Raw genomic sequence first — 25,748 nt, 5'->3', positions numbered from 1 at the left:
TCCACCCACATTTTCACCAACCGTTTGTGCTGCTGCTGCTCACTGCTATTTCTCCCCTTTTTAGCATGACACAATCGGGCCTTTCTCACAATCAAGCATGAGGGCAGCCGGGCAGTTGGGGAAGAAACCTTGGAAAGCTTACGACCCCCACAGATGATCATCCTGTTGTTGCTGGGTGTCTGGATTGTGCACTCAGACACAGTGGTGGAGCGGGACCGCCGGTGGCCGCCCCGTTGACCCTGCCCCAAGACATCACATGCGGGGTGTGTGTGTCTGGCTCCAGAACGGAGCCTTGAGGCTCTGTTCAGTAGTTGGAGTTTAACTCCCGAAGTGGCCGCGCAGCCCCTTCGGGAGCTAAACTAAGGCTGCCGCTGCTTTTGCAAATGCAGCGCCAAGCTTTTTTTTTTAGCTCTCGAAGGGGCCACACGGCCCCTGATCAGGAGCTAAACTAGCACCTCCGCATCTGATGTCAGGCGCGGGGGTCGTGTTGGGGCCGCAAAGTGCGGCCCCTGATTGGGCGCGGCCTGGGTTCTTTGAACCCATTCGCCCAATGTTAGCTCTGCCCCTGCCCAGACATTCTGCTGCTGCCCCTGGCAGAGTGGAGGTGCGGGGGCCGGGATGCATCATCCCGGCCCCCAGAAATCCCACAATGAACCATGCCAGTGCATTGTGGGGATCCCCCCAGAGATGGGCAGGCACCCATCAGTGTTTTGACGCCGGCAGAAAGCAGACAGCATTGACTCATGATCAGTTAAATGGGGTTAAGGGAGCTCCTTTAACCTCTCTTAATAGGTGGGCTTCTGAGGCAGGTTTGCCGCCAAGGCGCTGCCAGGAGCCAGTCGGCTCCCACCAGGTCCCACAGGCAACTAAACCCAGGCTTAGCTGCCCTAGGCGGTCTTGGCTGCTCATGAGAAGAGCCTTACTACCAGTGTGGGACGCAAAGCAGTGCCTTCACTCTGAGTTGGCCTCAGATATCATCACATAGCTAAATTTGTGAGGGTAATGTTTCATCCCCTCACATCAGCTGTGAGATGTTATCATCGAGACTGCTCTGATTTGCTAGGAGGCAGTTTCATGAAGTAATGGGGATTGGGGAAGAACTGCTTCCTAGCCTATTCTGCTGCCAAGCGTTTTGTGCTGGCAGAGCTGCTCCTATTGGTTGGCAGCTGCCACCTTGTTGTCCCACAATTCCCTTTTGAGACACACCATGGGCCGGTCTGCCAAATTGTGGTGTTAGGGTGGGGATGCACAAAGAACACATCCATCCTGAGGTCACTGCAGAATCTGGCAGTGTTTTTCAAAACCTGGAACTTTTACTCTTCTGGAACTTTGCTCTTCAACAAAATTCACAAAGCGGTTTACATAGAAAAATAAATAATACATCAAAAGATGGTCCCCAAAGGGCTCACAATCCACAAAGAAGCACAAGGCAGATACCAGTAAGAGCCACTGGAGGGGTGCTGTGCTGGGGTTGGATAGGGCTAGTTTCTCCCCCCCCCCCGCTAAATAAGAGAATCACCACTTTAAAAGATGTCTCTTTGCTCAGTTAGCAGGGGTGAAACTCTGTTTCAGAAGGGCTTTGCAGCATGTATAGAGGGGCGATTTAAAGTATGCCCCGACAGCAAATTTGGATGTGCTGCAGTGACACCAGGGCAGGTGTGCTGTTGACATGTCATCATGACCTAACATAGTTCTGAGGGCTCTTGTGGCTAACAACTATGGCAGGCTGCAGCTGGTGCATGAAAACGATTGTTAGAATGACACTAACAAATGTCATGGAATATTTTACAGTGAGTAAAGAAAGCCACCTAATGGCGCAGTGGGAAAATGACTTGACTGGCAAGCCAGAGGTTGCCGGTTCGAATCCTGACGGGTATCTTTCCCAGACTAAGGGAAACACCTATATCGGACTGCAGTGATATAGGAAGATGCTGAAAAGCATCATCTCATACTGCGTGGGAGAAAGCAATGGCAACCCCCCTTCTGTATTCTGCCAAAGACAACCACAGGGCTCTGTGGTCAGCAGGAGTCGACACCTACTCGACTAAACTATCTTTACGTTTAAAGGCATCCAACTGCTAAAATAAATGCTCCCTTTCACCCCCTTTTGTCCTCAAAAACCTGAAATGCCCCCATTGTGCTATCTGTAAGTGGGGCAGAAAAACTGGGAGATTTTTGCTCAACCCTAATTAGAACACAGGAACATAGGAAGCTTCTTTATTCTGAGTCAGACCATTAGACCATCTAGCTCAGTATTGCCTACACAGACTGGCAGCGGCTTCTACCAGGTTGCAGGCAGGAGTCTTTCTCAGCCCTATCTTGGAATGGCTGCCAGGGAGGGAACTTGGAACCTTCTGTACCGGCAAGCATAGGAACATAGGAAGCTGCTATATACTGAGTCAGGCCATAGGTCTATCTAGCTCATTATTGTCTTCACAGACTGGCATCACCTTCTCCAAAGTTGCAGGCAGGAATCTCTCTCAGCCCTATCTTGGAGAAGCCAGGGAGGGAATGTGAAACCTTCTGCTCTTCCTAGAGCAGCTCCATCCCTTAAGGGGAATATCATACGGTGCTCGCACTTCTAGTCTCCCATTCATATGCAACCAGCACAGACCCTGCTTAGCTAAGGGGACAAGTCATGCTTGCTACCACAAGACCAGCTCTCCTCTCCTAACATGCAGGTGCTCATCCCAGAATAGCCCCATCTCCTAAGGCAGGGCTGCTCAACTTTGGCCCTGCTGCAGATGTTGGCCTACAATTCTCATTATTCCTGGCTATTGGCCACTGTGGCTGGGGATTATGGGACTTATCATCCAAAAACAGTTGGGGGGCCTGAATTGAGCAGGGCTGTCCTGAGGAGAATATCTTACAGTGCTCACACATCTAATATAGTCAGTGTATTTTCCACAAAACTGAAAAATGCCGCCCCCACCCCCAACTGCTGGACTGAATCTGACCACAGATGTCATCTGGCATCTCACAATGATTCCTGAACCTTCCGTTTGTCCCCATCCAAAATCAAAACTAAGATTGATTGACCTGACCCCCATTAAAAACTCAATCTTATCTGGATTAAATTTCAGTAGCCTTCATCCAGCCTATTATTGATTCCAAACACTAGTTCAGAGAATCCATTGCCTCCTTAGAATTCAAGCATATTATCATCAGACCTTTGAGAGGCGAAAAAGAAAAAAAGACTGAATGTGTCAGCCAGGGAAACCAATTGCAGATAATAATGCACATTCAATGCACATCACACAGTCAGACTTTCATTGCAACAAAAGGTTGTGATGGAAGTATCTCAGCGCCAGATATACCATACATGGTAATGTGTGAAAAGGTGAACATATCTGCAGATATAAACAGACATGTTTCACATTTCTTTACCATGTATTTGAAACCATTTCTCTCTCTCATTATATTATGTGATGAAATGCTAGCACTATGCTTCTACGTACATCAGATTGTGTTATATGGGTTTGTACAACAGCAGAATCCAATATAAGGCGACAGGTTCCTTAATGATGCAAAAATCTATAGATGAGACTTCTTGGATGATCTGTATCTCCATAATGCAGAGAGACATTGCTTTGAAGATGCACTGTGCATAGTAGTTCTAAATCTGAAACTTAAGATCCACTGTCATCAGCTACTCAAGATCCTGTAATTGCATCACAGATAGTTATGCTCTTGTCAGAGGGTTTCCCCCAATTCTCTGAAATAAACTTGCATTTGATCCCAGTGCTAGGGAAGAAAGAATCACACATTCAGCTGGTTCTGACTGGTAGCATTAGTGCACATAAAGGCCAAGGCTTAATAATAATGGAATGATTAATTGGAATATAATCTATGTTTGCTCGTTAGGACCAGTTTGTAGTTTCTTCCTCAAGCTTCCATTCATGATTTTTCTATACATTAATGTTGTCATGTATAAAAGCTTTAAATTGGTCCATCTGGCAATTGTCATAGATTATGTCCTCAATGTCCTATAGCATGTTAAATTAGGGGTGTGCATGGTCCGTTGGGTGCAGTTTGGTTCGAATTCGAACCGAATTTGGCCCGAACCATGGGTATGCGAACCTGTTCATTTGAACTAATGAGTTGGGCCGGTTGGTTTGCGAAACCGCTCAAACCAGTTCGAAGCAGTTCACTGTCGAACCACTCGAACCGACCCAGTTCGTGGCAGTCTAGTTCATGATCAAACCAGTTCTGCACATCCCTACACCGTATATGTGGAGTTATGTTATTCAGCCCGGCACTTAAATGGCTTGCTTTGTTCATATTGCTGCCACGTACAGTAATGTCTCCATGTGGCAGTTTTAAATCATAGACCAGCACATCTGTGTGAATGTTAGTTTAGCATGACAAGAGACTGGCAAAGTGATGAGCACTGAATTCAAAATGAACTGCTTGCCTGGTTGATTCACCCCACTCAGCAAGATGGTGACGTGTTCACCATGCTACTACAAACCGTCCTAATTTGGGCTGAGGGCTGGAAAGTTGCGATCACACCATCTGCAAGTTGAACTGGTTAATCAGTTAGATTAATACATGAAAAACATTTTGATTAGCTAAAATATGCCCCTGATTAATCAGGCAGCCGATTTTTACATTTTAAAAATTATGTTAACACAAGTACTCATTAAACCTCCAGATGGCAATAACCATCTTGGAAGAGGCATCTTCCTGTGTGTGAGAGATAGGGGGGATATCCACTGATTTTCTGCATGTGCGCATGGTTGAGGGGTGTGAGGAGAAGCATTAAATCCCTCACACAGCAAAGTATGCTCTGGTGGGAAAGAAGCTTACACCCAAAAGACTATCTGAATAGCAATAGCAATAGCACTTACATTTATATACCGCTTTATAGCCGGAGCTCTCTAAACGGTTTACAATGATTTAGCATATTGCCCCCAACATTCTGGGTACTCATTTTACCGACCTCGGAAGGATGGAAGGCTGTGTCAACCTTGAGCCCCTGGTCAGGATCGAACTTGTAACCTTCTGGTTACAGGGCGGCAGTTTTACCACTGCGCCACCAGGGGCTCATCTGAAGACAGGAGGTTGAGTTAAAAAAACAAATAAAGATATATTGAGATATTAAAAACATCACATACTGAATCACAATATAACATGTGCATCATAACATAATTCCTGTGCAAGTGCAAAAATTGCACAAACAGAATTGTGCAACAGCATGGCCATTATTTCCAAAAGTCCATACTGTCGCACAACTCAGCTAACTGGTGATTCTCTTACATTTAGCAGAGGGAGAGCAACTGGCCTTCTCCAGCCCCAGAACAGCATCCCTCCAGTGGCTGTTGCTGGTGTCTGCCTTACATGTCTTTCTAGATTGTGAATCCTTTGTGGCCGGGCGGGGGGCATCTTATTTATGTAGTTATTTTTCTATGTAAACTGCTCTGAGAACTTTGGTTGAAGAGTGGTATATAAGTATCCATAGTAGCATTTGCACATTTTTTGTGCTTGCACAAGAGCACACTTGCACAGCTACATGACCATTATGTTGCAATGAACATGTAGTGTTGCACAGTAGGTCAGCCATCTTTTGGTAGCAAGCATGCATTGCCCCACTTTGCTAAGCAGGGTCTGCCCACCTGAATCTTTGCATGCAGAAGGTTCCAAGTTCCCTCCCTGGCATTTAAAAGCTAGGGCTGAGAAAGACTCCTGCCTGCAACCTTGGAGAAGCCGCTGCCAGTCTGTGCAGACAATACTGAGCTAGATAGACCAATGGTCTGACTTGGTAGAAGGCAACTTCCTGTGTCACCATGTCCCATGTTTAAGACTGCAGTGGAAAATTTCATTAATCCTGACAGCCAGCTAATCATGTTTTCCTAATAAGAAGGAGCCTTCCTAAATATTTACTTGCTGGGTGACTCTGGGCCAGTCACTTCTCTTTCAGCCTAACCTACTTCACAGGGTTGTTGTGGGGAGAAACTTAAGTATGTAGTACACCACTCTGGGCTCCTTGGAGGAAGAGCAGGATATAAATGTAATACATACATAAAATATTGCAACTGGGTGATGTTGACAGTCTGGATTTATCAACATCTGTTGCACCTGATTTATCTGGATTTATCAACATCTGTTGCACTACTACTACTACTGAGAGGAAAGCTGGTCTTATGGTAGCAAATGTGACTTGTCCCCTTAACTAAGCAGGGTCCACCCTGGTTGCATATAAATAGAAGTGTGAGCACTGTAAGATATTTCCCTCAGAGGATGGAGCCGCTCTGGGAAGAGCATCTAGGTTCCAAGTTCCCTCCCTAGAAGCATCGCCAAGATAGGGCTGAGAGAGATTCCTCCCTGCAACCTTGGAGAAGCTGCGGCTGGTCTGTGTAGACAATCCTGTGCTAGATAGACCAATGGTCTGACTTGGTAGAAGGCAACTTCCTGTGTCACCATGTCCCATGTTTAAGACTGCAGTGGAAAATTTCGTTAATCCTGACAGCCAGCTAATCATGTTTTCCTAATAAGAAGGAGCCTTCCTAAATATTTACTTGCTGGGTGACTCTGGGCCAGTCACTTCTCTTTCAGCCTAACCTACTTCACAGGGTTGTTGTGGGGAGAAACTTAAGTATGTAGTACACCACTCTGGGCTCCTTGGAGGAAGAGCAGGATATAAATGTAATACATACATAAAATATTGCAACTGGGTGATGTTGACAGTCTGGATTTATCAACATCTGTTGCACCTGATTTATCTGGATTTATCAACATCTGTTGCACTACTACTACTACTGAGAGGAAAGCTGGTCTTATGGTAGCAAATGTGACTTGTCCCCTTAACTAAGCAGGGTCCACCCTGGTTGCATATAAATAGAAGTGTGAGCACTGTAAGATATTTCCCTCAGAGGATGGAGCCGCTCTGGGAAGAGCATCTAGGTTCCAAGTTCCCTCCCTGGAAGCATCGCCAAGATAGGGCTGAGAGAGATTCCTCCCTGCAACCTTGGAGAAGCTGCGGCTGGTCTGTGTAGACAATCCTGTGCTAGATAGACCAATGGTCTTACTGAGCCAGCATGGTGTAGTGGTTAGAGTGCTGGACTAGGACCGGGGAGACCCGAGTTCAAATCCCCATTCAGCCATGAAACTAGCTGGGTGACTCTGGGCCAGTCACTTCTCTCTCAGCCTAACCTACTTCACAGGGTTGTTGTGAAAGAGAAACTCAAGTATGTAGTACACCGCTCTGGGCTCCTTGGAGGAAGAGCGGGATATAAATGTAATAATAATAATAACAATAACAATAACAATAACAATAACAATAACAATAACAATAACAATAACAACAACAACAATAATAATAATAATAATAATAATAATGGTCTGACTCAGTATATGGCAGCTTCCTATGTTCTTATGTTCCTATGACCCTTGAGGCAAAATAGTGGGCGGGGGGGCTTGTAGCCCCTTCAAGACTAACATTACTATCCCTTTGGAAGTGGATTCATCAAGTGAACAGCTGTGGCAGACAGATTAACTGCAGCAGCAACTTGGTACAATCACCCCTCCATTACTGACATGTGTAATTTACAAAGACAACATTGTTAAGAGTATTTACTTGGGAAAGAAAACAAAGAATGTTCATAGTTACAATGGAGCCTCACTAAGGTGATCAAAATTCATAAGATGTAATGCACCACACACTCACGATAAATTATAATGAACCCGGATAGCATCTAGTGAGTTATGCAAGTTTATTGTTTCCAGGCAGAACAGAAATGTGTATTTATGGCTGGAGTTTGAACAAATATGACTCTTTTGGGCCTTAGAAAGAAGAACAATGAACTTTCTCTGCTTCTGAATTATCTTGGAAATAATTTTAGGAGCACTTCATAGGACATCAAAAAATTTTATACCAATACTTTACAGCAAAGAGTTTATTCTTAAGAACATCTGACTGCTATATAAAGCTTAAATTTATTAAAACTAAGCTATACCATATACATTCCTGTATACAATAAGGCCTTTCACATGAGCTTCTGGGGGTGGTTTCAGGAGGTAAAGAGTTCCTGCCCTGTTTCCCACAGAGAAGCAGAACCTCCATTTGGTCCTGCAAATCCAGTGCACACCTGAATAATGCAGCTGAGATCTCCATTTTAGAATGTGGGAGCTGGGTCCTCTAAGGATTGAAAGAGCTATCTCAGTATGCATTGCAAACCCCTCTAGCCCTCTGACTCACTAATCTGTCCCCCTCTGTCATTGAGGCATAAGGCAGCGCAGAGACCTTCACTTCCAACACCCCCTCTTGCTGTCTCGTGACTCAGTTTACAAGATTCATTTTCTTTTTCATTTCTTCAAAGCAGGGTCTTGTTAGTGGTTTAGTGAGTAGATCTGCAAGCATTTCATTTGTTGGACAGTAGATCAGCTTCATTAGTCCATCCTTTTGCAGATTTCTCACTACATGGTACTTCACATTGATATGTCTGGAACTCCTCTTTACATCTTCTTGTTTGGAGAATTGCATGCAGCCTTGGTTGTCTTCATACACTGGTACGGGCTGTAATACATCTATACTCAGCTCTTTCAGTAGTTGACAGCCACTGTATCTTGTTACAGCCCTGTGCAGCTGATATATATTCTGCTTCAGTGGTAGATGATGCTGTTATGTCTTGCTTGGTGCTTGACCAGCTTATGGCTCCATCTCCATAGAAAATTATGTGACCCCTGGTGGATTTCCTTTCTGTTAGGTCTCCACCCCAGTCTGCATCTATGTATGCTTCTAGTTTTGGTTCACTGCTAGCTGGTAACTTGAGCTTAAAGTGTGCAGTACCCTTAAGGTACTTAACAAGTCTCTTAATCGCATTCCAATCCTTGACTGTTGGTGATGCAGTCTTTCTGCAAAGTAATCTAACTGCTGTACTGATAACTGGCCTAGTGAGTATACTAATGTATAGAAACTTACCCAATGCTTCACAAGTGGCTCAGTTTGATCTTCTTGCTTTATGTAGTTCACTTGCATTGGAGTTGGTGTAGGATTCATGTCTTCTAGTCTCAACAGGTTTAATTTTCTATTCTTGGTTGATGAGGAAACTTCCATCTCTCTCTCTTTGTACTTGAATGCCCAAGTAGTGTGTGATGTTGCCAAGTTGCTTGACTTCCACATTCCTGTTCAGATGATGCATTATTTCCTTGTTGTCATCTGGATTCTCATAAGCAAGAATTACAGTATATACTGCTTTTCAACAAAAGTTTCCAAAGTGGTTCACATAGAGAAATAATAAATGAATAAGATGGATCCTTGTCTCCAAAGGGCTCACAATCTAAAAGGAAATATAAGATAGATACCAGCAACTGTCACTGGAGGTACTGTGCTGGGGGTGGATAGGGCCAATTACTCTCCCCCTGCTAAATAAAGAGAATCACCATGTTAAAGAGGTGCCTCTTTGCCCAGTTAGCAGGGATTACGTAACAAAATACAAGAAAGTGTTTTGCAATGTCTTCTAAACCCTCTTTTTATTGCATTAAGAAAATGTCTGCTTAAACGGTTTCAGGCCATCGGTGTCATGCGTGGATTCTTGTATTAATTATGACCACATAATTCAGTTTCAGAACAATATTGTTACAATGCATTATTTTGTTTTGTTACTTAGTTACAAAGGATTTTAGGGGTTTTCAATGAGCCCCATATTTATTTATATTTCATCCTTGAAAGCACATAACAAAGAATAAATTATAGAGTAACGGATGTTCTGTTTCATGGCCTGTTACTTTTATGCAGTAGGCACAGAAGGATACACAAGATAGAATGACTGTACAATAGTGAATATAGAAAACAAAGGCCAAAATAAAATTTAAAACACAAAGAAAATAGTTGCATTCGAAGGCTCTATTTTGGTCTGTGACTGTAATAAAGATTACACTATTACTACTTCTAATATTCTAAGTAAATACCCTACTGAGTATGACTTTATAGATGAATGTGGGCTAATAAACTGAAATTGAGTGGGCTAATAAACTGAAATTGGCTGACCTCATGACAAGACGGAGGTAATGTTGGTCAGTAGAAGAGCCAACCGGGATAAGGAGATTTTACTGGTTCTGGATGGGGTTGCACTCCCCTTGAAGGAGCAAGTACGCAGCTTGGGGGTACCACTGGACCCTGCTCTGCTTTTGGAAGCTCAGGTGGAGGCGGTGGCCAGGGGTAACTTTGCATGGTTTCGGCTAGTATGCCAGCTGCGTCCCTTTCTCGAGAAGGAAGATCTGGGTACAGTTACCCACGCCTTAGTCACCTCATGGCTGGATTACTGTAACACACTCTACGTGGGGCTGCCCTTGAAGAATATCCGGAAACTGCAGCTGGTGCAAAATGCGGTAGCTAGGGTTTTATCTGGAGCTGCCCACTGGAATCACATCACACCCATTTTGAAAGAGCTGCACTGGCTACCAGTTCGTTTCCGGGTCCAATTCAAGGTGCTGTTTTTGACCTTTAAATCCCTTAACGGTTTGGGCCCGGAGTACTTGAGGGACCGCCTGCTCCCAAGGGTTGCTGCCTGCTTGACAAGATCATCTGAGGGGGCTCTGCTCCGGGTGCCGACAATGAGGGAGGCTTGGTTGTCATGCATACGGGACAGGGCCTTCTCTGTTGCTACCCAGACTCTGGAATGCTCTCCTGGTGGCTATTTGCGCCTCGGTCTCCATCACAGTTTTTAGAAAGCATGTTAAATGGTGGCTTTTTACCCAGGCTTCTATATGATTGTCTCTGCTGCTGCCTCGTTGTATTTTGTAATGTTTTTATGCTTGTGTTTTAAATGTTTAATCAGATTTGTTTTATATTTTCAGCCTAATATTTTAATTGTGTCATTTTTACAATCATGTTTTTAAATTCTGTGTAAACCACCTTGGGATTGTTTTAATGAAAGGGGGTATATACGTTTAACAATAAACAAAATAAATGAAGAGTCTTGCATCATCAACTACTGCATGATCCTCAAAAGGATTTACCAGTTCTGTCAGATTTGTTTCGTCCCCTTCTGACATAAATATTTACATCCAGCTATTTTCTCTTTCCTTCCCTGTACACAGGGGTGGAGCCGCGATTGGTAGAATGGGTTCAAAGAACCTGGGCTGCCACCCCTTAGGGGCCGTGCCTTGCAGCCCCAGACATACCTCTTGCATCTGATGTCAGACGCAGGGGGTGATTTCTCTCCCAAATGGGGCCACGTGGCCATGTTTGGGAGCGAAATCGGCCAGAGCTGCATTTGCAGTGAGACCGTAGCAGCTCTCCTTGCCTTTAAAATGGACCCACACAGCCCCCCATTTGGGAGCAAAACCACACCCCTGCATCTGACATCAGATGCGGGGGCATGGTTGGGGGGGGTGCAGCAGAGGCAGCACTCAAGCCAACGCTGGCCTCACTCTGTGCCTGCCTGCACCTCACACTGCTCATGTGACTCGCCTCCTTAAGTCAATGGCAATTGTGGGGTTAGGTTCCTGGAGGGCTGTGAAGGATTGAGGACTGAGCCTTCCCTTTTTGTATACCAGACTTCTGTATTGCAATTGCTTTGCTTACTCCCTGTGTTAAAAAGTTGAGCAGAGGTCAAATGTTCATAGGTCGTATTCTACAGTTTGGTTTTGGAGGGAGAAGAAATATACTGGTTTAATTCTGGATGGAAGAGAGGGTTTGGTTTGATTTGATTTTTTTATTTGATTTGATGTGTTAAAATGGGGGGAATTTGTGTTGTGTTGATTGGTTTATTTGGAAAAAATGGAGGGGGAAAAGAGAATATAAGGAGGCTACCTTCAGCAGAGTTTTAGTGCAGTCCAAGTTGCAGAGCTGAAACATCCAAGTGAAGGAGTTAGTGCAGTGCAAGTTGGAAACCTGAAGAGAGTTCAAGAGAAACAGTTGCTGTCACAGTCACAGTCTGAGAGAGAATCAGAACTGGTGCTGGAAAGAGAGATGAGAAACTAGGGGCAAAGCTAGGGGAGAGGGTTGTTCACCCCCTCTCTGGTGGCCCCTCAGTGAGGGTGATAATGAGGTGCTTCAAACAAGCAAAGTGAAGCGCCTTGAGGTGGTTTGTGGGGAGCCATCCCTGGACAGCTGGATTGGCCGCCCACATGATTACTGGCTCCGTGATGGAGCCGGTAGGGGTGGCGGGGATCGGGGACCACCTGGCCCCTGGAAGTCCCAGGATGCTCTGCAGAGTACGCAGGGCATCTTGGGAAGACTCCTGAGACCAGGAGGCTTGTTGGAGCCTCCCAGTTGGGCATCTCCTTGTGAGTCACCGTGGCGTCTCACGTTCAGAGGAACAGGGTTAGCTTTTAAGGGGAGGGGTATTTTTTGAAGGTTTGCTGCTGGGAGTCACACAGTTCCCGTGGCAGTACATGACTATGCAGAACCAGGCTGACCTCATGAGAATAGCCTCAATGAAGAAAATAGGGAGGATGGAGCTGGGGGGCCTTCAGGAGCTGGGGGCCTGGGTTCTTTGAACCCTTTTGCTCAATTATAGCTACACCCCTGTGAGAAATCACTGGGAGAGTTGTGACTCTCTGGAAGACTGAATCACTCCTAAAGCAGCTGAACCCCCACAACTGAGAATGAAGAGCAAGACCAGAGGCTGAGCAAAGGACAAGCCAGGCTTTCAGCAGACACTGACTAAGGGTGAGTGCAAGAGGACTCTTGGTAAGGATTTGAGTGAGGGCCCAGGATTAGTGCAAGATAGATTGGATGCATTTTGCTCATATTTTATTCCTGCCTTGTACTCATTTGGTTGCTTTTTTTGTACTCAGTTTTCCAAATAACTATTGTTTTGAATTGAAACTGTTTGAAGTAAAGTTTTCATGTGTTGAAATTAAAAAATGTGTAGCTGCTGTCCAGTGTTTCCTCTAACAGAAAATCCCAGATGATCTTGACCACAACTCCCAGCATTCTCAACCAAAGCCTACCACAGCGAGGCATTCTGGGGACGGTAGTCAACAACATCTGGGACTCCCTCTTAGAGGGAACACTGCTGCTTTCTGTTTCCCCATGTTTAGAAGCCTTTCCACCCTACCTAATCCTGAATAAGACAGAGGTTTGGAGGGCTGTTGGAGAGACCCAGCCGGGGTGGGGGTGGCGAGCCTACTTGGTGGCAGCAGCGGAGCTTAGGATCATGGGGCAGATTGAGACCAGACTGTAACACATTGTAACAGCACAGTGGGATCCGTGACAAGGGCAAAAAAGGGCAAAAAATGCAATAAAGAGCAGAAATAAAGTACCATGTTATGCTCTCCAGGTGTTCGAGTGTCCAGAAATGCCCCCACAAACTACATATTCTCCCAATTTCCCGGGGGAAATTGGGGAGGGGGAGTTAAAGAGCCACAAAATGGCTTCTTTGAGCAAAACGGAAAGGAACCATTGCTAGGTGGATTTTTAACACTTCTTGCGCCTGCATATACCAAGATCATGTCTCCATTGCCTTACTGTGGATATGTGAGACCATGTGTGTAGGGACCACCTCTGATGAGGTCCACATGTATGTTTTCTTCTGCTGTTTAATGGGTGTTGTTTGGATTTTCTCTTGTTATTGTACTGATATTTTCATAACTTGCTCTGTATAAAAAAGGTAGGGTATACATTTGTAAATGAAAAAGTTAAGGTATATGTTTATTAATAAATAAAAATAAGCATGTGTGAAGAATGTGTAGAATAGCCTGCAGTTTCCCAGAAGCCAGAATCACCCTCACAAGGGGATGGCTAAGACTCAAAAGGACCTGAACTATCTTCTGATCTCTTGCAATCAAGCAGTGGGTTAGACCTTCTACCCTGAAGGCCCTTCCAGCTGTATCATTCTATGCGGATGGTACAGATTGCCAGTTGAGTATTTCTAACATGTAATACTAGCTTCAGTTGCACGATCCCCTGCTAACTGGGAAAAGGGCTGCCTTTTAAAGTGGTGATTCTCTTATATTTAGCAGAGATCACTGGCCCTATCCAGCCCCAGCACAGCATCCCTTCAGTGGCTGTTGCTGGTGTCTACCAGCAACCTTTTAGATGGCGAGCCTTTTAATTGCGAGCCGTAGATGGTGAACTTTTCTTTTTAGATTGTGATCCCTTTGGGGACAGGGAACCATTTTAATTACTTTATTTTTCTAAGTAAATCACTTTGAGAACTTCTGTTGAAAAGCAGTATATTAATAGCAGTAGTAGTAGCAGTAGTTTCAGCTGCATAGATTCAATATCTGTGTAGTGAAGAGACAAATCTGGGACTTGGGTCCACCATTCTGCCACTGTGAGCCACCTAACTCCAAGGTAGTGCTGAAACTGGAACTAACCTTAGTGTAGGGTACTGTACCATATTTATGCTGCCTAAATTACAGACCTATAAAGGCCACAACCTTAACATCAGGGGCACACCTAGGTAATTTTGGTGCCTAGACCTGAAGGGCTTGGAAGCCCCTCAGTCGCCACCACAAGTCTCTCCACCACCATGAGGCCCCCATTTTTTAAAAAAATAAAAGCGCCATCCAGGGGGCCTCTGTAATGGGGAGCCATGTAGCTCACCACTTTCACCCCGCCACTGCCCACATCAACTGTTGCCTCCCTCATGGTGGTGGCAGTAGCAGGGGGTGCAGCAGCTTGTGGGCCTAATCATCTGAGCCATGAGCGCACCTGTGCAGTGGGAATATGAGCGTCGCAAACCCGTGACAGCACGGGCTTGCGACTCTCATACTCCCACTGCTCAGGTGTGCGGATGGCCCAGATGGACGGTCCCACAAGCCACTGCGCCTGCCGCTGCCACCATGGGGGAGGCTGAGTCCTGCTCGGCTCACCCCCCACCCCCTGACCGTGCACATGGCAGGAGAAAAAATGGAAAGGAACAGGGCAGCGGGGTAACAGCAGGAGAGGACAGTGGCAGGCATGGGGTGGCATCAGGAGGCCCCCCCAGGCTCTGGAGGTCACAGGCCCCAAGGTCCAGGGGTAAGAGCACCTCTGCTTAACACACACAGTTTCTGGACATTTTTGGAGCATGAGTGAATGTGGCAAGCCCTTAACAATGTAAGGTTGTTCACACGACCAATTGACCAATCCTGCTCCTCCACATGCCCAGCCCTACCCATATGAGAGGAGATCTGGTCTTGTGATAGCAAGCATGACTAGTCCCCTTTGCTAAGCAGGGTCTGCCCTGGCTTTCATATGAATGGGAGACTACACGTATGAGCATTGTAAGATATTCCCCTCAAGGGATAGAGCCACTCTGGGAAGAGCATCAAGGTTCCAAGTTCGCTCCCTGACATCTCCAAGATAGGACTGAGAGCGACTCCTGCCTGCAGCCTTGGAGAAGCCGCTGCCAGTCTGTGTAGACAATACTGAGATAGATGGACCAATGGTCTGACTCAGTATATGGCAGCTCCCTGTGTTCCTATGTTCATGTGAACGACCTTAATATCTTCAACTGAAAGGGTTTTTCCCCCCTATTGCATATTTTTAAAGGCCTTTTGGAGGGATGTTCATGTGTAGAGAGGGTCCCAAATAAAACCCCTGCAACCGGCCATGACTCCTAAATAGTAGTTAGGAGTAACTAACTAGTAACTACTAGTAACTAACTAGTAGTTAGTAGTAGGCTAAAGCAAAACCTCTGTCCCGCCAAACTAGTTACTCTTTGTGGACACGAATAGGCAGGAGAGGGTTCACAGCTGAAGCCTGAGGGGTTTATTTTTAAGTACTGATATGCACACCTGACCTCTTTAATGATGAATTCTGGACTTCATCCCTTCCTGTCCTGCTGAACTGTATCAGTAACTGTGTGTCTTCCAAAATGCATAGGGACTGGGAGACAGTTCTGCCCCATTACTAAGCATCATATTCATGTATTCAGTTTGGGGCTTTCTCCAATCTTAGTGATTCACTCCTGCTGAATTATTTCTCTTCCTCTTCAAGTAAGTCGCCAACTTTCGTGTTTCCTACATCCCTTGCTCAGAAATGGAAACCCCTTCCAGAGCTAGCCACTTATTAAGAGAAAGAGAGAGAGGGGTGCTCCACATGATTAGCCAGCTCTCCGTGCATACAATCATGCCTGCAGCCCTGGGTGGCCAGACTGGCCACCCACATGGCTACTGACTCAGTCTCAGGGCCGATGGGGGATGCAAGGATCGAGGGTCACACAATCCTCAGAAGTTCCAGGATGCTCTGCGCAAGTGCGCGGAGCATTCTGGAGAGACCACTGCAGCCTCCCAGTCAGGGGTCTACTCATGTGTCGCCATGCGCCATGGTGGCACACAAGCAAAAAATGAGGTTGATGGAGCACTTCCTCCATTAACCTCATTTAAGAGGAGGGGGAATTAGGCAGGCTAGGTGCCTTGGAACCACTGGGCTTGCCCGCGAGCCTGGTGGTTCCCACGATCAGCTTCCCTTATCCCGCTTCCTACTGATCATGGGAATAGCTCCAGAGATTTCTTGCAGAGAAATCTTTTCTTTGGGCAGGCTCAGAACAGGGCTAGAATGGAGTGTTCTTTATTTAGAAAGCAAACTCTTAGCTCCTGAATATGGCCACTTTCTATTTGTAAGCTATGGGAGCGAAACACACTTCCCTAAAACTTATCTTCTGTAGCACATTATAACCATTCCTTTTATAATCATTCACACTTTATAACCTTTCACAGGTTCAAATAGTTACCACAATTACGTTCTAACAGGACACCAACAAATTCTGCCCTGAAGGAAAAATTGAAAGAGCAGGCCTTGATGCCTCTATTTAAGACTATCTGACTCATCAGGTATGCATGGTTTTTGTCTGATTGGTTTCAGTGATAAGTAGTCCTGAAACTGATAATTTCACCTCTTAGCAGTAGCTGAAATGAGTGAATTACCAGGAGGCATGCATAATTAGGCCAGCTGTAGATGTGTCCAGGAGCCAGAGGTTACCCATGCTTTGCTGGCTTCCAGATCATTACTAAAAAGTCTGAAAATGATGTTATTAGAATGAGCAATTTGATTCCTTCCCAACGTAATGAAAAACCTCAGATGTCATGTAAAATACTCTGTTGGAAACCCTATTTAAACCATTTATTGGTCCAAGGATTCTTCCTAGGCTCTGGATTAGGGACTGATTAAACTTTCTGAGAAATGTTAGCAGTTTTATCAAAACTCTTTTAAAAGGATACTGCCAAAATTATTCTTTCTCAAATTTTCTCCCAGAATTTGGAGTTTCAAATTACCGGGTCTCATTTCTGACAGAGAGAGAGAGGTGACCAATGTATTGGGAGGTCTCCATTGCTCTGGGGTTTGTTTTTGTTTTTTGTTTTAAATGTCTGAATATTGTAGAGAATGATGTCCATTTGCAGTTTGTAGAAGATTTCAGTTCATTTGTGGCTTTTACCCCCTCCCCAAAACATCATTAATGTGTATCTGCACGTTGATAATACTCTGCAAAAAGGTAATATCAGTGTGACTGATAATCTTGAAGATTCTTTTGGGGCAGTGCTTATGGATTGGATGCCTCCCAAATTGTCTTTGCAATATGCTATTGGAGAAATTCATTGACTATCAAGGAGTCAATGGAGATCTTCTCACGACCAATGAGAAGAGCTCCTTCAAGGTCTGCGGGGAGAGTGGGTTTGCCCAACCCTCCTCACAGACGATCACTCACCCTTCTCTGGGTGGGCGGATCACCTGCCCAGATGAGCGGTGGCTTCCCCAGCGGTTTGCCTGGCAGCTCTGGGGAACCACTGGGATCGGGATCGACCCTGGGGGCAACACAGCAGCAAACCCACCTGTGAAGCCTCCTAGTTAAACCCGGTTCTACCCCCAGAGGCTGCTGCAATGAATTCATGAAACTGAGCCCTGAGAAACAAGAGCAGCTCTAAACCATAGTTTGACTGTTGTATGTCTGGAAGTACAAACCATGGTATGATTCTTAAACCACAGTTTTGCATTATGTATGAACCTGGCCACTGTGTAAGGCTGGTGCTCTATGGAAGTCTGTGCTCAGCAGAATGGACATACAATGGGAAAAGACTGATGGATTCCCCTTGAGAATTCATCATCCAATATAGAAATAGAAAGACAAGATTACTTCCATGGACAATGGAACTTTTTGGATATTTGAAAAAGTGCACCAGAACAGCGAACATTACCAGAAAGCTGCTGTGTTGTTATACTGTTCTATTGTTCTTATCTATATATTGCTGTAAGCCAACTAATGGTGCAGCAGGGAAGTAACTTGCGTAGTAACTTAAAATATAACTAATATATATATTAAAATATAGCTAAAATTTAACTAATATTGCTAAAATATAAGCCAAGAGTTGCTGGTTCGAATCTCCACTGCTATGTTCCCAGACTATGGGAAACACCTATATTGGGCAGCAGCAATCTAGGAAGGTGCTTGAAAGGCATCATCTCATACTGCACAGGAGATGGCAATGCTAAACCCCTCCTGTATTCTACCAAAGACAACCACAGGGCTCTGTGGGCGCCAGGAGTTGACACTGACTCGGCGACACAATTTTACTTTATATATTGCTGTAGAAGTTGTGTCATTACATTTCATCGATATCATTGATTCATCCATATCACTATAAATATTTGCTTGTTTCACTTTCATTATAATTTATATTCATATATTTAGTGGGCTTTTGTTATTTTTGGTTACATTATTAGGATCTGTTGTTTTGTTTCATGTACTTTCAGCTCTTTTATGTTGTTGGTTTGTGGTTTAATGTTTGCATCTCAAACAGCCACATTTGGAAAATGAACATGAGAAAAATAAACTGTAATCAGATTTCATTTTAAATTGCTGTTTTGCTTTGTTTCCAACTCTTTCTCTTTTTAGGTCTATATCATTTCACAGTATTAGAAGACATTGCTATTGGTGATCCAATAGGAAGGGTTAAAGCAAATGACCTGGATATTGGTGAGAATGCGAAGTCATCCTATGACATTATTGAAGGAGATGGAATGAATACCTTTGAAATCACCTCAGACTCCCAGACGCAAGAAGGCATTATTAGACTGAGACAGGTAAATGACAACAGCATGAAAGATGGTGTTTGTAGACCTTGATGCTCAAAAGTATGGATGGGGTTGGGTTGGATGGAGTTATTTCATCTTCTGTCTCCAAATGTACCAGCCACTTAGGGATGTTATCAAATTCCTCTCATCCAAAATTTGAAATGGAGCACATGGTTCTAGCCCCTCCCATTCACCAGCAGATCAGATTCCATTAAATTTGAATTCTATATATTCTGTATGTTTGCCAAGAAATACAAATTGATATGGATACCCTGCAAAATATTATTGCATCCTTTTGGTAGGAAATGCATGAAAATACCTTTTAAAATACATATTTAAATGCAGTTATATTCTGTTGGTGATGGGGGTGGGATTGAAGATGTTTAGAAGAAGAGAGGAGAACAGAAATCAAAGGAAGTTTGGGTATAACAGAAACAGAGATCCATCCATTCTTAACACTGGGCTCACAGTGAATGGAATTCTTTAGGATCCTAGCAGGAGGGACAGTTGGTGTCTAAAACCCACATTTCCCATGAATCGCTTTGGCACAACCTTCTCATTCCAATACCCTACTGTACATGAAATTACTGCATTTTCTCCCCCTGCTTTCCTCTCTTTCCCAGTTTTTATATTATGAGTCCCTTGCATGAAATCTTTCCTTTAATATGCTGTAAAGCACCATGTACTGCTGCCCCACTCCCAGTACTCTATGTGGTGTTGGGGTTAGAGTTACATCTGGCCTCAAAGTCAGGACTTGTCAAGCATTGTCCTCAAGACACATGACTGTGGTGTTTTTGGTTAATCAATTCCTTGATCCAGGCCAGCTTTTGAATGGGGCTTTAGTTACTTGTATTCCAGTCCTGGAGCAGAGGCGGGGCTAACAAACAGCCAGCAGCAAGAGCCCTGAAAAGCAGTCTGCACCTACCTCTCTGTATATAATATCTATTTCATTAAACTATTAATATCTCTGATTCCACTCCACTACCTTGTCCATGCAGACCACAACTCTTTCCCTTGGACTCACAATGACCCAGTCAATGAATGTAGGGAAGCTACTTCATGAGCTGGTCCCACCTCCAGCTGTAAGTGGTCAGCAAATTCCGGCACTCACCTGCCCACCCAGTTCTCAGTGGGGTGTGGGGGCTATTCTGACGATTGGCAAAAAACGGGCTAAGAGAGCCTAGCCCGATTTTTGCCAATTGTAAGAACCACCGGGCTCAGCTGCGAGCCCGGTGGTTCTCGAGCAGTTAACCCGCTCAAGTACTCCTGCTCTTAGCCCAGGTTTGCAGAATGAGTGCTCCACAAAACCAGGCTCTCTGATCATGAGTAGCCATGGCATGGCTCCGTGCCGTGACTACTTGTGAGTAGACCCCCAGAGGAGAGGCGAAAAGCCGCCTCCCGGCTCCGGGGGTCTCCCCAGTATGCCCTGCGTGCTCATGCAGGGCATACTGGGGCTTCTGGGGGCCACGTGGCCCCTGAGCTCCCCAGCCCCTACCGGCTCCACCACGGGGCCGGCAGTTGTCAGCTGCCCCAGCCGCCCAAGACTCCCTCCGTGCTCTTGTGTGGGGAGAGCAGGCTTAGCCCACTGTCCGTGCTCACTGGAAGAAACCGGGTCTCACTGATCGTGAGACCCAGTCTGGGAAATAGCTAGTTGTGAGGGCCAATTGGGATTTTGTTTGTTCTCACTAGATTGTTTTTGTTGTTGTTGTTTTTTGCTTAGTTCTCACTGAATCTGTTTTGGGCCTTACTGTTAGGGGTGGATGCTAATGAATAGTGCAGTCCTCACCAGACTGGCAGGCAGGGGCGTAGCTATAATTGAATGAATGGGTTCATAGAATGTGGGGGCCCCTAGCTCCTGAAGGCCTCCCAGCTCCACCTCTCCCCATTTTCATCATTAGCTCCCTCACTCTGAGGGGCCTCTTGGAGGGAGGGGTGAACATGGGCCCCCTCTCCCCTAGCTACACCCCTGTTGGCAGGTGAGTGTGGGCATTGAGGGAGTTATAAACTGCAGGCAGTATTAGCGTGAGAGGGGATTTCCATTGAGTTTGTGCAGCTCCTTGGGAGTTTGTGGCCTGGTACTTTGGAGGGTGTGCATTCACATCTCAGCCAGATATACCCTGAAGTCCATGTGAGCTATCAGGGAGCACTTCACACACGATTCAGTTTTTTCATTGTGCCTTAGAGTGTAGCCCAATTTATATCTGAGGTAAAAATAAATAAATCCACTTGTTGCATCGTTTTTGGGAGGTCAAGTCTGAACTTGCAGTAAAGCCTTACAGTAAACTCACGGTAAAGCCTGCTGTCAGGAAATGCTCCTGGGGATGTCTGGGGATGGAGCCTCTTTGGAGAGATTCAGCTCACCAGTTCAGAGCTTTGGGGCTTGCAAGGGTGGCAATCAGCAGAGGAAACAATGTGTCAAGGAAGGGGTTTGAGCGGTTTCGTTTCATTTCATTTTCTAGATTTATATCCCACTCTTCCTCCAAGGTGCTGAGAGAGGTGTACGTGCTTATTTTTATCCTCACAACAACGCTGTGAGGTAGGTTAGGCTGAGAGATACACGACTGGCCCAGAGTCGGCCAGTGAGTTTCATGGTTGAATTGGGATTTGAACTCGGGTCTTCTCGGTCCTAGTCCAACATTCTAAACACTGCACGATGCTGAATGCCCTCAACTGCTGCCTGTTGGCTCCCAGTGGCATCTGGTGAGCCACCGTGTGAAAAAGGGATGCTGGACTAGATGGGCCTTGGGCCTGATCCAGCAGGGCTAGTCTTGTGTTCTTATGACTGCTAGCCTTCATGCCCTGTTGCTTTATCTATCATTTGTGAAGGCTGTTGTCATCTTCTGGTGGCTCCTTTAGAGGTGGACCTGCCTGCATTCCAGTTACGTTGAGTTATTTGTGTCATAGATAGTTAATCAGGAGTGCCCTGAGTTTCAGTACATATGCATGCCCGTTTTTTAAAACTGGAGTCCAGGGGCAAAAGGATGGTTCTGTATGAATAACCACAACAACTGCCAGCACTCTGCATGAGGATACTCATAAATAATGGAACTGCCATGAGACGCTTGGGTTTGGTGGCACATAGATGCGTTAAATAAATCAGTAACAAATAAATAATTATATTGCAGCCATTTTATTTGGGATCCTCCCAGCAGGGTATTTATGGCTAGTCACCTTTCTGTCTCTCCCTGGACAGAGCTCAGGGAAATATATGTGGTTCGGCCTCCCACTTCCTTCTCACAGCAACTCTGCATGGTCGGCTAGGCGAAGAGAGCATGACTGGGCCCAAGTCGCTGGATGAGTTTCAGAGCTGAGTGGCCATTTGAAGCCAAATCTTATCAGCCCTAGAAGCTGTTCTTGTGAGCAGCCAGACCGGGCTAAGGAAGCCAAGCCCAGTCTTGGCTGCCAGTAAAAATGAGATTCAGGGAGGGAGTGAGCAGCCAAATTTCCCTGATCGTGTGCCAGTGCTGGTTGGTTGCAGCCAGTGCTGAAGCACCGACAGACACCTGCCTGTCGCTGGGGGGATCCCCACAATGTAGTGTGCACTCACGTGGGATTTCCAGGTTCCGGGACAACATGATGTATCCCTGCCTCTTGCGTCTCTGTGCTCCCCGAGGCAGTGGCAGACTGCCTGGGTGTGTGATCTACTCACCCAGACTGTCCTTGGAGACTGTCTGCAGGGAATGCGGGCTTCTGCAGCCTTCCCCACTGCCCACTCCACCACTCCACCCGCCTGGTTGTGAGAATGGCCTCCTAGTCTTACCCTCTAGACCAGGGATCCTCAACGTTGGGCCCCCAGATGTTCTTGGACTTCAACTCCCATAATCCCCAGCCAAAGGCCACTGGGCCTGGGGATTATGGGAGCTGAAACCCAAGAACATCTGGGGGACCAACGTTGAGGATCCCTGCTCTAGACAATCCCCCAACTGAATCTCTCCTTCTAGTATAAGGGCTAATTTGACCCCCCCCTTAATTTACTCATCACATTCCAATTGGAAAAATAATTCAGATAGATAAGTAATAGTAGAAAAAATCCATGCTTTAAGCCACAGCTAGTGATAACCATTTGTAACATGTAATGTACCAGGCTTTTGATTGTCTAGTAAATATACCATTTTAAATGTTCACTGGCTTTTGTTCTGGTGTTTGGTCTCTTATCCAAACGACCCCTCTTATGCACGTCGGCTTCATTCCCTAGTATGAACAGCAACAGAAGCCATATCCACAATTATGTTCATGTACAATCTGTGTGCAGTGTATTGATTGATTGATTGAATTGAATTGAATTGATTTGATTTCTATACCCCCCTTCCAAAAATGGCTCAGGGCTGTTTACACAGAGAAATAATAAATAAATAAGATAAGATGGATCCCTGTCCCCAAAGGGCTCACAATCTAAAAAGAAACATAAGACAGACACCAGCAACAGTCACTGGAAATACTGTGCTGGGGATGGATAGGGCCAGTTACTCTCCCCCTGCTAAATAAAGAGAATCACCATGTTAAAAGGTGCCTTTTTGCCCAGTTAGCAGGGATACGTATGTTCCGTATGTGTACACACATACAGAACACACATTATGTTCAACACATGTTGAACAAGTACACTTCCTATGTGCATCATGACTTTGAGGGACCTTTGTCCAGCTGCACTTTTAAAATGAATGCAGGTATAGTCATTCACACCAACACATATACATGTGTACAGATATCTGCACATTTGTCCCAATAACATATCTGAACAGGGCTTTAAATGGGAATTAGCTGCTGAAGAATTCTAAGAGTCCATAGCCCTGTTCAAATGATCTGATAAACTATCTGTGTACTGTGTAGACATGTAATGATGTCTGCAGGAAGAGATCTGGTCTTGTGGTAGCAAGCATGATTTGCCCACTTTACCAAGCATTTTGCATTTGACTGGAAGACTACATGTGTGAGCTCTGTAAGACATTCCCCTCAATAAATGGGGCCACTCTGGGAAGAACATGTGCGTGCCAGATATTCCAAGTTCCTTCCCTGGCAGCATCTCCAAGATAGGGTTGAGAGAGTCTCCTGCCTGCAAGCTAGGAGAAGCCGTTGCCAGTCTGTGTTGACAATACTGAGCGAGATGGACGAATGGTCTGACTTGGTAGAAGGCAGCTTCCGATGTTCCTAGATAAGTGCTTCAGCCATGTACGGCTATGCTCACATTAGGTTGAACACATGAACATTTATCTGTAGAAGCTCACTTTTTAAAGTGAACACATGTAGAGTCATTCACACACAAAATGTACATGTATACAGACACCTGTACACATGTATAGCGTAATGTCTGAATTGGGCTTCTATTGTTCAAACTGAGGGTTAAATAGCCCTCCTTGTATCCTGGTTTGCATGAGGGTGCAATGGGCACAGAGAACATTGTAGTGCTTCAATCAAAACATGGTCCTTGTCAATAAGAGTAGATAAAATATTGAAGATGATTGGGTTGTGCTGCCCCCTTAGCCCCCACCCCAATGTTGTCACACTAGTCTCCATGACTCACAATTTAGCATGGGAAATTTCCACATAAAAAAGAGTTTGGCTTTATCTAGAGCAGGGCTGCTCAACTTCGGCCCTCCTGCAGATGTTGGCCTACAACTCCCATAATCCCTGGCTATTGGCCACTGTGGCTGGGGATTGTGGGAGTTGTAGTCCAAAAACATCTGGGGGGCCTAAGTTGAGCAGGCCTTATCTAGAGCTAAAGTGGCACAATTCTTAGAAATTGTTTTCTGAGAGAGAGAGAGAGAGAGAGAGAGAGAGAGAGAGAGAGAGAGAGAGAGAGAGAGAGATATTCATATGTACAATGTTTAGCCACCTATTGGCCCAGTGGGGAAATGCTTGACTAACAAGCTGAAGGTTCCGGTTCGAATCCCTTCTGGTTTGTTTCCCAGATGATGGGAAACACCTATATCAGGCAGCAGCGATATAGGAAGATGCTGAAAAGCATCATCTCATACTGTGCAGGAGGAGGCAATGGTCAACCCCTCCTATATTCTATCAAGACCAGCAGAGGGTTCTGTGGGTGCCAGGAGTCGAAACCGACTTGACGGCACACTTCACCTTACTTTAAGCAAACTTAGCTTTTGCTAAAGCATTGTACTCGGAGCCCAAGAAGCTACATTATAGACGTCACCATAGAGAGCTGCTTCTTAGCCAAGTTGTGGCATCCTCACTTTCTTTCAGATGCCTTCATGAGCCTGAAGCTAGAGACATGCCTGGAGACACTTTTAAAGAAAGTTGAAAGTGGTACGAGAAGAAACCTTGGCTTCCAATGGGGTATTGGGCTGCCTCTAGCTTTTACAGGGCCATGGGGGGAGATTAGTTTGTAGGGGCCCCTTGTGATGTATCAAGCCACTGTTTCTGTACTGCAGCACATGGGGCCCTGGGCAAATGCATCCCCCCGTTGACAGATCTGTGTGTCTACTCACATCATTTTTCAAACAGGGCTCTGAAACAACACACAACTGGAGCTGGACCCCAGAATTGTTTACCAGAGGTGAACGTGAGATGAGTTTTCACACCATGATTGCAACCCCTCTTTCAAACCACCTTCAACTCTCTCCAAAAAAACCTATTGTTAATGTTTATATGCAGCCTCGATCTTGGGCCACTGCTGTTTCTTCTGCTGTTTCCCCCAATTTGAAAAATATGTCTCTCTGCTGTGCACCAGCTGTTCTTCTCTCTGCTTCCACATACCCCTCTGGTCTTCTGCATTGCTGGATTTGCAGTGAGCACCAAAAGAGCCCTCCTAATTCCTTTTGCTCCCATTACATCTGTAATAGGAGTC

At 45.4% G+C, this 25,748-nt stretch overlaps 1 protein-coding gene across 10 annotated transcripts in view; it reads left to right on the top strand.

Moving 5' to 3' along the window:
• The window catches only part of LOC128334349 (cadherin-8), a 374,299-nt gene that overhangs the window by 215,692 nt on the left and 132,859 nt on the right, over positions 1 to 25,748 (top strand). For all 10 annotated transcript variants that reach the window (XR_008311263.1, XR_008311262.1, XM_053271066.1 and 7 more), the window contains one exon: positions 18,768 to 18,955. Coding sequence is in view for 8 of the 10 variants with exons in the window: in XM_053271066.1 (XP_053127041.1) it covers positions 18,768 to 18,955 (188 nt within the window). In the remaining 2 variants the exon portion in view is untranslated. The remainder of the gene's footprint in view (positions 1 to 18,767; positions 18,956 to 25,748) is intronic.

Source organism: Hemicordylus capensis, chromosome 9 (assembly GCF_027244095.1).
Source record: "Hemicordylus capensis ecotype Gifberg chromosome 9, rHemCap1.1.pri, whole genome shotgun sequence".
Taxonomy (NCBI): domain Eukaryota; kingdom Metazoa; phylum Chordata; class Lepidosauria; order Squamata; family Cordylidae; genus Hemicordylus; species Hemicordylus capensis.
The sequence above is the reverse complement of the archived record's forward strand: the minus strand, read 5'-3'. Positions and strand labels throughout refer to the sequence as shown.